At 43.7% G+C, this 12769-nt stretch overlaps 1 protein-coding gene and 1 long non-coding RNA gene across 3 annotated transcripts in view; one reads left to right on the top strand and one right to left on the bottom strand.

Moving 5' to 3' along the window:
- Window positions 1-12769, top strand: part of LOC310846878 — a 196623-nt gene that overhangs the window by 39495 nt on the left and 144359 nt on the right. The gene's annotated exons all lie outside the window — the stretch shown is intronic.
- The window catches only part of ATF6 (activating transcription factor 6), an 84718-nt gene that overhangs the window by 57355 nt on the left and 14594 nt on the right, over window positions 1-12769 (bottom strand). For both annotated transcript variants that reach the window (XM_083743861.1, XM_083743862.1), the window contains exons 10-11: window positions 9669-9788; window positions 2141-2254 (exon numbers count right to left, since the gene is read on the bottom strand). In XM_083743861.1, the coding sequence (XP_083599987.1) occupies window positions 2141-2254; window positions 9669-9788 (234 nt within the window). The remainder of the gene's footprint in view (window positions 1-2140; window positions 2255-9668; window positions 9789-12769) is intronic.

Below are 12769 nucleotides of genomic sequence, written 5' to 3'. Positions count from 1 at the left end.
AACGGAACAAGGAAACATTGTGAAAATTCAAAAACTAATATTGAGTAATAGCAATATTGATTTGAGGTTTGGATCTTGATCTGTATCTTTATTGGGGTTACAGAATTGTCTGTCTTCAGAGTGACAGTGTGATTTATCCTTGTGGAAAATACAAAGATGTTTAGGTGTAGAAAGGGCTGAAAACTCCAACACTCTGCATGCCGAAGTGATTGCCACCAAAGAGAACTTTGAAAGAAAGGATCCTTAGGGGTACAAGACACAGAGGTTTGAATGGAGGTCTCTGAAGAGCTGTGAGGACTGAGTGTAAATTTCAGGTGGGAAAGCGATGTGCCACAGGTGGGTGTTGACGTACCAAAACCCTTGAGAAAGTGTTTCACTAACCAGTCCTGGGATAAGGGAGGCCTACCAGTAGCACTCAGAATGGAGGAAATGGATGAGACGTGTCTTTTGAGAGTATTAGGCCTTAAGCCTATCTGTAGTCCATGTTGGAGATACTGAAGAATGTCTGAATCAATATCTTGTGAGGTTGCAGGCCGGATTCTGAGCACCAAGATGTAAAGGCCATCCATGTAGATTGGTAAAGACATTTTGTCGAAGGGCATCTGAAGGCTAGGATCGTTGAAACAACTGCGTAGTCTAAACTGTGGCACTTTTAGGCTGTGACACTCAAATGCCAGTCAGTTTCAGCCACTGAGGAGACAGGTATAGTAGTGGAACCTGTTACAGCAATGTTGGAGAGAGAGGTAGAAGGAATAGCGGAGTGATTGACAGGGCTTGAAGTTCTGTCATTCATGGCCTGCGAGGCTAAAAGAGAGCAACTAGAACTAATTCTGCCTTTTCTTGTCTGACCTTGCGAAGAACATGTGGTAAGATTGATTGAGAGGAGGAAGGTGTAAGGCAGGCCCCGTGGCCATGGAACTATCAGTGCATCCCATGCCTCCTCCTGAGTGTCCTGAAACCTTGAAAATAACGGAGCAGCTGTCAATTCACCTTGGTCACAAACAGGTCCACTTGGAGGGGATCAGAGATAGCCTCTGATTTTCACCAAATAAACACTCAATTCCATTTGCCACACTGTGGACTGGGAGTGGGGAAGAACAGAAGCTACACTCTCTCTCCTTGTCACAGCTGCTGACGAGGAGGACAAGGACGAGGGGCTGGCACTCTGCTGCTGCCAAAGTGAACCGGGAGGCAGTCGGGCAGGACTCAATTTCAAAGGCAAATAGAAGGCGGCAGGCAGGGACTTCATAGGAACACTCACTCTGTTGCTGGTGTAAAAACAGCGAACTGGGAGGAGGTGGCCAAGTCATTTTTAAATCAAGGCAAATGCCATACCAGCAGTCACACAAGTAGCACACACACCAAAATGAAAGAAATAAAGTTGTGATCCCAGAAAAATGGTGGCAGCTGCTGAGGGTACTGAGGGAAAGAAAAAGAGCGAGCCGATAGAGGGCCGCCATGCCTGAATGCGGGAATGGCTATTGGTGATGTGGCAAGGGCACCGGTTCTGGAAAATTTATCAGTGTAAGTAAACAACTAAGGAATAAAAGAAAAGTGGCAAATAAGCAGAACAACCAAACGTAAAGAGCAATGGAAAGGGGGTTTTTGTGTGTGGAAAAAAACAACAACGTGCAGACTGTCTGCATCTAGACAAGAGGGAAAACTGAGGGAGTCCAGCCTACTTCCCACAAGCCTTTGCTCCTGGTCTAGTGTCTCATGACAGAGTGAACACCCATTCCATTGGATACGACACCCCGTAAACTGAAATAAAGCTTAACCTGGAAGGACTATTATATATAGGGTACAAATTAGCTCCACAAAATGGTGGGAGTAAAGAAAACAGGAGACCATTGGCGGCTATGGTAGTCTCAGAGGAAGAGAAGACAGAAATTGATCTAAATGAGACACTGAGAGTCCTGCAAGCAGCAACAGAAGCAAATACGCAAGTGTCAGCACAACTTTCCAATAACATTATGGAACAGTCTAAGAGAACCATCTCTGTAGAGGGAACTTTGAAAAGGAGTCTAAACTAAAAGCTTTGGCAGTGTGCACCTGGAAAAACTTTGCATAGCCACTAGTTACAAGTCCTTGGGCTTATCAGACACGAAACACCACCATCCTGACTGAGCAGGTTGCTTACCTCAGTGACTCTGTGCGATTGATCATTGGCTGGCAAGGTGGGGGAGAAATGTATATTATTGGTTCCTCCGTAACTACCATCAACGCTTTATTATTCGAAACTGAATGTTTATACCTAGAAGGGGGGAATACAAAGCCTTAGATATTTCTTCAAAGGAGACATACCTTGAAGAAAAGAAATGTGAAGATTGTGTATATATATATATATATGCTGTTTAGTTTATCCTTTATAGGATAGTTTTATTTTGTATTCCTTTGAATATTTTTTTATAGGCTGCATGCCTGTATAATAAATTGATTTCAAACATGAAACATCAAAAATACAAAGCCATATAACAATACAAGGCTGCTGAAACCATCTGTGGAAAGAAGAGCTGCCTCTGTTTTAGATCCCACGTGAGTGAGGTGGCTTACTTATCTTGGAAGACAAAGAGTTGTTAAACACAACAGACGTTCGATGGAATTCATCTCACCACCACCACCCATACTTCAGGACACAAATATGTCCCAGGAGAAAAGCAAACAAGTGCATCTAAGCTGTCATTGCAATAAGGGGGTGGACTACACTATCCTCATTTAAAAACAAGCAAACTGCAAAAAAGATAACATCAGCCCAAATAAAATAAAGACATGCATAATCTGAAAATGATTTTAATTGTTTTTACGTATGGAAGAGTTTTTAATTCTTTTATATATGGAACTGCATAATTGCTTTGTGAAATTGCTTAGATTTTTATGGGATGGAATTCATAAATGGAATTAAAAGCAACCAATGGGCAAGTTTCAATTGCCAAAAATTATTCTGTTTTGCTCAAAGAATCTAGGACATTTTGTCCAGGATGGGAAAGAAAGTGTGGGAAATAACACTTAGGGACAAAGATGGGGGCTGGGTTCTCTGGCTAGACCATTCTGTGGCTTCTGAGGGAAACTGTAAATGCAGTATACTTTCCAGGTTAATTTTTTTTTGTGTTAGGGTTGTGCAGTGGCAAGTGTAAAACATGAATCAGGTGCAGTGCATTAACCGAGGAGGAGGGGAAGGGGTTCCACAGCTCTCAACAATATGAGATTGCTTCCCTGGTTAGTCCCTCTCCTTCTCTTTCTGCTCCCCCCTGCAAAAAGAAAAAAAGAATAGGAAATACCAGAAAATGTAGATTTCAAGCAAGGAGCCACCCCTTGTATTTTAAATGTGTTAGGTGTGTGTATTAACTATATTTAATGTATATTATATATTAAATGTATATAAAATAAACATTAAATATACATTGATGGAGATACAGTCATACCTCATGTTACGGATGCTTCAGGTTACATCTTTTCAGGTTGCGTCCCGCGGCAACCTGGAAGTACCGGAAAGGGTTACTTCCGGGTTTTGCCGCTTGCACACAAGCGCTAAATCACGCTTCGCACATGTGCACAAGCGCCAAATCACAACACGCACCTGCGCAGACACGGCGCTTCAGGTTGTGAACGGGCCTCCGGAACAGATCCCATTGGCAACCAGAGGTACCATTGTACATAATTAAATAAAAATGCTCAGTAAAGGCTATTTTCATTCTTGTCCAATTGTTATGCGCGTAACTCCAGGACTGCAACGGTCATGTCACTGCCCACAATAGGGAATACACCTGTCTCCTTCCCCATCAAGGCCTGCACCATTATTTTCATCTTAGTTACATTGCTACTTTGAGACAGTGCTCGCATGCTCAACCAAATGACCTACCCCTGTACATTTCAAAGAAAAACCCTAAGGAATAGCTACCCGCCTACTCCCTTCCAGTGCAGCAGATGCTAACCGTTTTGAATGCTGTTTGTTTTGAACAGTTAGGCCCATGAAATGGGGGTGGTGAGGGAGAGAAACAGTAGTCATAATGGTTTAAAAGTAGATTAGGAAGCCATCATCCTACTTCCGGGTCGGCGCCATCGCCGAATGGCGGACTCCCTCCGAGCTCCGGAGGGAGCCTGCACGGCAGGGGCTGGGTCCTACCGCACCGGCGATGCGGGGACCCTTAAAAACCACGGCCACGGGGGCCGTGGACATGGAGACTCGGCTGGCACCGTTAGCGCCCTCCCGACTCGTGAAGGAGCCTTTTTAAAGGCTAAGGATCGGGTGCCGGGGAGAAGCGTGGTGTTTTGAGTCCTCTGCCATCCCTGCCGTGCGAAGCCGCATGCCATCCGGCGGAGAGCGCTGGCTTTTTCCTTTGAAAATTTGGACCTAAAAGAACAACCCGTAAGTAATTGGAATCTGGACTAAAAAGAGGGACAAAATTTTAAAAATTTCGGAGCGAGCGGGGGAGGCGCAAAAAAGGAAGTCAGCCACCCCCTCCATTGTAGAAGGGTCAAAACAAAGGATTTGATAACTAAGATCGGAATAACATCATTTTGGCAAGTTTGGAACCTCACGAGTGAAGAATATGAGATTGAGCTGGAGGAGGAAAGTAGAATTTGGACTTAAAAACACCCCCCCCCCTGGAACCCCGGGAGCGATCGATGACGGTGTTTGGAGAGGAGAAAGGCAAGTTTTGACAGCTGTCAAAGAGCTGTCAAAGCAGAAAAACAAGATAGAGACTATGTCACAAGGACTTTGCAGGTTATATTTGTTATAAATTGGACACAAATTGCTTTAAATAAGGATTACAAAGTTACTAGGGCTAATGGATGTGATCTGGAAGAGAACTCAGTTTTTGCAATCCACCTAGAGGAGCCGAGGGATATCACAAGTGGTTTTAGTTGGAAATTTGAACAGAATTTTTTATCTCCTGGGAAACTGCAGAAATGGAACATTATTATGACTACAGAGGCCAGTATACCGAAGAAGACAATGGAATCATCCGTTGTGGAATGAAAGGAACTTGACGTAATGTTTTGTTTCTGAGCAACAAGCCTCTGCAAAGGAACTAACTTTTGGAATTAGGACATTTGTGCAGGAAAACAGGGACAGAAAGAAATAGAAAGAGGAGTGTGGCCAATAAGAACAACAAAACAACAAGAATTGGACTAAGTCGAAAGTGGGGACATTTGGGACATCCAGATTTGACAAGCTTAAGGATTATAATTTGGAGTTTTTCACTCCTGGATATAAAAATCTGGATGGAAAAAATGGGCCTTTCTTTGAGACAGAATCCTTTCATGATTGGACATGCGAAACTAAAGAGGACTGGCAAAGGACTATGACTTAGAGAGACGTGGAAATATCGGACATTGAGGAATATTGGGAACGCAACCGGGAAAAGGGGGGGTGGGAAATGTGGAACCCAAAGGGCGTAAACTATGTTTTATTTAGGCTATATACATCTACATGGTATTCTAAAGTGGGGAACTCGTGGAGGGACTAAGCCGATTTTAGGGGAATGGAAAATAATTTTTTTTATAAAAAAAAAAAAATTTTGGGTTAAGGATAACAAGTTTGAAGTGAGGAGAAGAACTTGTTGAGATTATCTGTTTATTTGAGAGATTTGGAATACAAGGGGGGGAGGGAAGGGGAAGTCCTGAAAGGATGTAATTGGAAAAAGATCTGAAATTGGATGTTTTATTAATTTGTAATTAATTGGAAAACTTTAATAAATATTATTTAAAAAAAAAAAAGGAAGCCATCATCCTAAAGCTTGCACTTGAAAAAAAAAGGAATGAAAGTTAGAGTGGAAGAAATGCAAGATACCAAATAGGAGGCCTTAAATATGGCAAACGGGAGGAGGGAGGAGACACAAGGTGGGCAGTCAGGATGCACGAGAACTGGCAGGATGGAGGTCTCACAAAAGCTCAGTTTGGAGAGTGAGGCGAGGATTGTATGGTGCCTGGCTGCAGATTAGAGCTGAGAAGAGGCCATTAAATGTGTCCAGAAAATGGTTCCTGGAACCTTGGGAAGCAGTCTCAGTGGAATGGAATGTGAAAAAGACAAACTGGAGAGGGTGGAGGGCAGGGGAGAAAAGAGAGAAGAGAACTAGAGGCAGCAGGTGTAAATGAAATAAAACCAGGCCAGGCCAAACAACGCTCAGAGAGGCAAGACAGATGAGGCAACAACATCAGGAAGGAAAGGGCTGGGCAGGAGCGAGGGCCAAACAAAATGCAAAGGGGAGACCCACACCACCTCCATCAGCATCATGACCCTCTGTCTCTGTGATCTAAGATGCAGGCAAGACAGCAGATACAGGACCCAAACAGGTCAGGAATCCATGGCATAATTTTACTTCTCCAAGCTCCTCTCCAAATGGTATTTATTCTGCAGAGCTCAAGCAGACACACAGCTAGTGCACCTTCAAGCGCTTGTGCCTATAGAATCTTTCTTGCAAAGACATTACAAAGCTTCTTGTCTTGCTGCCTGCTTTCCAAAACATTCTCAGCTATTCATGCTTTCGGCACATCTGTGGCTGGCCATTAAAAAAAACGCTGGAAAGGAAAGGCTCCAATAGGATGGAACAACCTATTAGCTGAAAAAGCCAAAGCTTCAATCTGGAGATGATTAAGTGCACATCTCATCTATTGCCTAAAGTAAACCTCTGTAACAAGCCAACAAGAGCATTAGCAGAGAAGAAGGCAAATGCTTTTCAGGCTATACATGGAGCAGGCAGAAGCCACAGGCTCACTTGGGGCATCAGGACCAAATGCACACACACAGAAACAGACCAAGAAGAGATGTAAACATATCCTTGAAATGCTCAGACAGTCAGACACAGGAAGGAACCTTGTCTTGAACTGCTGGGAGTGGGGCAGGACAAGAGAAATGCTGAAAGCAGAATTTTATAAAGATCTAGATAATCTGACTATAATCAGTATTTATTTTTATTATTTAATTTATTACCCACTCTTCACCCTAAGATCCTGGGGCGGGTTACAACATTACAGCACAATATTAAAAATAGTTTAAAATAACTTACAATTACAGAAATAAGGCGGGTTAAAGTTTCTAAAAGCAGACTTTTCTGCAAAAGGTTTTTTTCCTGCCAAACTAACTATGCATTAGTTGCGAGAAAGAGAACTTGAGAAAGTTACCTATGTGTGTAAATCAAGGTGCAACCACTGGCCAAATTAAAAGAGACATTGTATTTATTCATTTCTATCCCACCTTTCCTCTGAGGAGCTCAAGGTGGCACACACAGTACTCTGCCTCTACATTATATCCTTATAACAGCCCTGAGAGAGGAAGGCTGAGAGAGTGAAGGAGGGACCTGAGGTCCCAGAGTGAACTTCATGGCTGAGTGGGGATTTGAACCCTGGTCTCCCAGGTCTTAGTCCAACACTCTGTAACCACTACACTTTGCTGGCTCTGATATCTACAATTCCCCAACTTAATAATTTTCAAAGGATTTTATCTGTGTGGGTGCTGCTTATTGACTTGGATGTTAAGATGGAGCCGAACACACCCAAGCATACCACCTCTCTCTCCAGTGGGCCCTCATGGCCCACAGCTGGGACCTAGCCTGCTCAGCCACCTGGGGCTGCGTACACGCAAGCTTCAGGGTCCTCCTCAGGCACAGAAGGGTGAGGGGAAATGGTATAACAAAGGCTGGCAAGCAGTATGAAGCCTCTGGATTGGTCAAACCTAGCATAAAATACGAGGAGTTTGGCCTTCTACCACTGCCTGGTCAAAGAAGTTGCTTCTACCTACTGCTCTTCAGGTTCAAGTCCTCATCTCTAGTTCCAGTAGCAGAGAGCAGGAAATCAAGGTGTAGTGTTTTTGTGTGTGTGTGTGTGTGTGTGTGTGTGTGTGTACGTGCGTGTGATCCCCATTCCAGATTTTGGGACAGTTCTTCACAATCCCAGACTTGCCTTGACATGACAAGGACTTCTCAAACTACAATTTTGAGAACTGAATTCCTTTTCATGCCTATTGTTTCATGCCAGAGCTATAAAGTGTGTCAATCTGTCCTGTGCAGAAGGAAAACTAACCTGCCCACAAATGCCTTTCCAACTTTACTCCTAGAGGTTGCCGCAATGTTTGGAGCACACATTTTCCAGATGGAGGCTACAGCTGAAGGAGCTATTTGAAATTGGGGCTATTTTTTGGAGGTTTTTCTCTGAACAAAATGTATGTTGATCCAATACCCCAGAACAGCAGACCCAGATGGTCAAAGACATTTTTCAGCAATACTAGAGAGATTCATAATGGAAAAACATCATTGCATGAAAATGAGCTGGAACAGTGTATGCCCTGGAAGGCTGTAGGCTAAAGACAGAAACCAGGATAGAACGTGCTTCACAAAAGCACATATGAGCTAAAAACTAGGAGAGGGGCCTCTGCTGGCATCTACATACCCTCCTAAGAAATGAAGCATCTCTTACACTGAAGCTGAAAGGGGAAAGATGTGCAGCATGCTTTCTGCAAACAGGATAGCTCTTGAGCCCCAAAGAACTGGAGCAAAAAGCTACTGCTACAATCAACAATACTATTTCAAATTATTATTTGGTGTCAGCACACAGGATGCAGCCAGACACTGAACCCTGTTAGAGACGCAGAAAGCTGGTTTGTGTCAATTTAACATGAAAAGTGGAAAGCAATTTTGTTCAGAAATGCAGCTCTTCACCCCACATACACTCAAACACATTCAACTGGCCAAAAATAACCAAGAGCACTGGCTGACCATGTGTCCCACTCGCCAGGTCAAACCCTGTCCTCTATCAAATGAACGTGGCTTAAGCCCCACACCCCTATTAATTTAGTCTGGATTCTGGTCTTGCTTTTTCCCTGTTCCCTGACACTTGCTTCTCCAATTCATGCCTATATTTTGCTAAGTTCTTCTACTTCCATGCACCTTTCAACCCCAATTCCTATCTTGGCTCTTCTCCTGCACTGTTGGCCCATTTGCTCTCTCACTTCCAGTGTCAAGCACCCAAACCAACACCATCTACAACCTGAAGTTTGCTTCCAGCTTTGATCTTTCTGCCTGGTCTTGGCCAGATTCAGATGTACATTGAACTGGATATGGAGATCAAATCAGGACAAAGATAATCTGGTAGTAATCTGTGTTATATTATCCTAATAAATGAGCCTGTCAGAATTTCTGCATTTTGCACCCACAGTATATTTTTTTACAGGCAGTCTCACAAAGAGAGTATTACAGGAATCCAACCTGGATGTGACCAAAACAAACATTACCATGGCAGGTTCAGTGTCAAACTCCCTCCAAAAACATGCTTCCAACACAGGTCGTGCCCCTCTCAACAAAGAATAGCAGAGGAGTCTTGCCACATTGAACATCAGAGGCGCTCAAAGGGCTATACACTTCTCATTCCTGACTTGGGATGAAGTGGGGTTTAGGGGCAAGGCCCTGACCGCCTTCACAGCTCAAAGATGAGAAGGGGGTGGGATGAGGCCATTATGTCAGCTGCAGAAGTGCTTGGGAAGCACAGTGCCTCACTATTTTCCAAGCATCTCCAAGCCAAAAATATAATATACACCCACCATCATTGAACACAATCATGGACCCTGGGTCCAAGTGAAATTGTTAAGCACTATAACCCCACCCATTTACTGCCTGTGTATGTATAAGGTGCTGGAAACAGGAAGCCAAGATAATGTATGCTTTAATACTCACCCATCATTATTCCTGCCATCTGTTTCCTGAGGTACCCTTGCAGAGAATTCAAGAAGGTGCCTGCTCTGGTGGGCAGAACTACCACGAAGTTCAGTAGAGCTGGGACCCCATTCAAGCACACTGAAAGCAAAAGATAAAACTGTGAGTTTCAGGAGTGAACCACAGCCAGATTCCCCCATTCATTTACCTATACTATAGCTTAGCTGAACCTAGGCCTGGAACATTTGAGTTGGTTCACTGTTCAGATTTGGCAACTCCTTAGCCAAGGCAGATCTTAAATTGATTTACAGCATTTGTACAATTTCTCACTTGCCCTTCACCAGAAGGTCCCAGGGTGGGTTACATTAACAGCATACACAATTATAAAAACAGACAGAACCATTATAACAATAAAACAAGGAAAGTTGTTCCAAATGGAGAACAGTAATTTAAAAAGTTGCTATAGCTATAACTGGAAAATCCCTGCCCACCTCACCTGAAATATCAACCCACTTAAGCAAGACACTATTCTCTTTGCCTTAGCACTTCTCCACACTGGCTACATGGTTATTATAAGGTTTATAGCTATAATATGCAAACTGCATTGGAAACTGCTATATAAATCAGGAGAAGGGAACCTCCACTCCTCCAGTTGTTGTACTCCAATTCCCATCAGCTCCAGCCAGCAAGGTCAATGGCCAGGGATGATGGAAGTTGTTTCACTACCCCAATAAAATGCTTACTATTCTTGACAGCAAAGGCTCACCAATGGAATTCCTTACCTAGGAAAAGCCATATGGTTACTGCATTGTCTTCTTTTAAGAGACTACTAAACAGCACCTTATTTAGTTGAAAACAGTATTCTGCGAGTCTGATTTTAGTGTGGTGTTCAGTTTTGTCATTAAGTATTTGGATTTTTTTAGCATTTTGAAACACTGATGGCATCTTGCTAGAAGGCATGGTTACTGGTCATTAACTATCTCTGTTCAGGGCTACAGAACAACAGAAGTACCAGCAGTCAAAATCCAGAGAGAGCGTATTTGGGTGTGGCTTGCATTCTTAACCTCAATCAAATTAGAAATTGGCATAGTTGTTCTGAACTGGTTCACATGCAGTTTTATACAGCTAGTTCAGCTTAGCCCTGGAGGGGCTGTTATGGAGGGGGTGTTTCTGTTTTTATATGTTGTATGAAATGTTAATGTTTTAAAGCATTTTCTTCTTTTCTTCCACCTGTGCAATGTACAGATATATCTTTTTAACTGTAAGTCACTTGGAGACCTTTTAGGTAATAAATAATTACCGTATTTTTCGCCCTATAGGACGCACTTTTTCCCCTCCAAAAATGAAGGGGAAATGTGTGTGCATCCTATGGGGCGAATGCAGGCTTTCGCTGAAGCCTGGAGAGCGAGAGGGGTCGGTGCGCACCGACCCCTCTCGCTCTCCAGGCTTCAGGAGAGCCGCAGCGCCAGTCCCACAAGGTCGGGGGACAGCGGGGAGGCGGAACGCCGCCATCCTGCTGTCTCCCGATGTGGTTTGGAGGCTGACGGCGGGGAGACGCGTGCTTCTCCCGGCCGCCAGCCCCACAAGCTCCGGGGACAGCGGGGAGGCGCAGCGCGTCCTCCCACTGTCCCCGGACCTGATCTGCAGGCGGGCGGCGGGGAGAAGAGCGCTTCTCCCTGCTGCCGGCCCCACAAGCGCCTGGGGGGGGGAAATAAATTTTTTTCTTTATTTCCCCCCCAAAAAACTTGGTGCGTCCTATGGGCCGGTGCGTCCTATGGGGCGAAAAATACGGTAATAAGTTCTACAGTATTACTACTACAACCACTAAAAATTATAATAATAACAAAGCTTAGGGATCACCGGTCCCTGTCCAAACAAAATTCCACCAGACAGCACAAAACCCATGAATGAGCCTATCTGGATGCCTGGTCAATGACTTCATTCACCACATGATGCGTTTCACAACACAAATTGTGGCCTCATTAGCAAGTAGCCTTCTATAGCCTTTCAATAAATTGTGGACATGCAATTATACTGGACTCTTGAGCCAAATTCCCAGCAAAAACATGAGTTTAAGATTTCCACAGATAACTGCAAGGAACAGAAGATAGATGTACTGCTGCCCATGACAAGGATACATTGCAGACACAACACCAGCCTCCTGCAAGCCATGTTCTGCACATCAGGAGCCAGACTCATTAATACATTACTCTACACTTCTCCAAAGGTATTTTCTTCCTCCTAAAATTAGCCAGTGTCTCAAAAACAAACTATTGTTTCCTTGTAAAGATAGAAACCATGGTGTGAAATATTAGCAGCAGGAAAGGAAGATGAGGCTGGTAAAAATTGTCCTAGCCTACTTGGGTAGGGGGGCAGGATATAAAATTAATACCATGTGCATCCCGAGCTCCCTGGAAGAAAGGCAGGGCAAAAATGTAATTATTCCCTACTCTTGTGATCAGAATTGGTGAAATTCAAGGAGCAAAGGATAATCAGCCACCTTGTGATATCAGATGGTGCAGCAGAGAGCCTGCCCTCCATCTTCCTTGATTAGCAAAGCACACGTTTGCCCAGTGACACTTTCTCTGTCAAATTGATGGATTGGAAATCCATCTATGCCAGCAAACTTAACTGGGTCTGATTTGTAAATCTGGCCAAAAAACAAACCCTTGTGCAATTAAAATGTCAGATTTTTTTAAAAAAATCTAAGCAGTACAGTAACTGCTCTGCTCCAGCCAACAGTGATATCATCTGAAACATATGCCTGGTTATAAAAGTTTTCTGAGGACAGAATAATCCTTGAATTAGAGCTGGGAAGCTTCCAACAGCATAAATGAAAAACTGACAAGGGCTGGCAAATGCCAGGAGCAGAGACTGCTCCCCCTTCAGACAGAACTTCCACAACACTTGCTCCAGCCAGCCCATTCTTGCAAATTAACCTGGTTAAGGCACCATCTACTGGGCCACTTTAGAATAAACATTGGAATCTTTCATCTTCCAATCAGTGCTGAATACAAATAATACAAATAACTGCTGGCCTTTCTCTTTTTGGAAAGAGAGTGGTCACTGCTTCATTGCCCCAGTATAGGACAACCTGATTTTTTTGCTTTGACTATAAAACA

Source organism: Podarcis gaigeae, assembly GCF_964106915.1.
Source record: "Podarcis gaigeae genome assembly, chromosome: 6".
Classification (NCBI taxonomy): domain Eukaryota; kingdom Metazoa; phylum Chordata; class Lepidosauria; order Squamata; family Lacertidae; genus Podarcis; species Podarcis gaigeae.
This window is presented reverse-complemented; position numbering and strand designations above follow the sequence as displayed.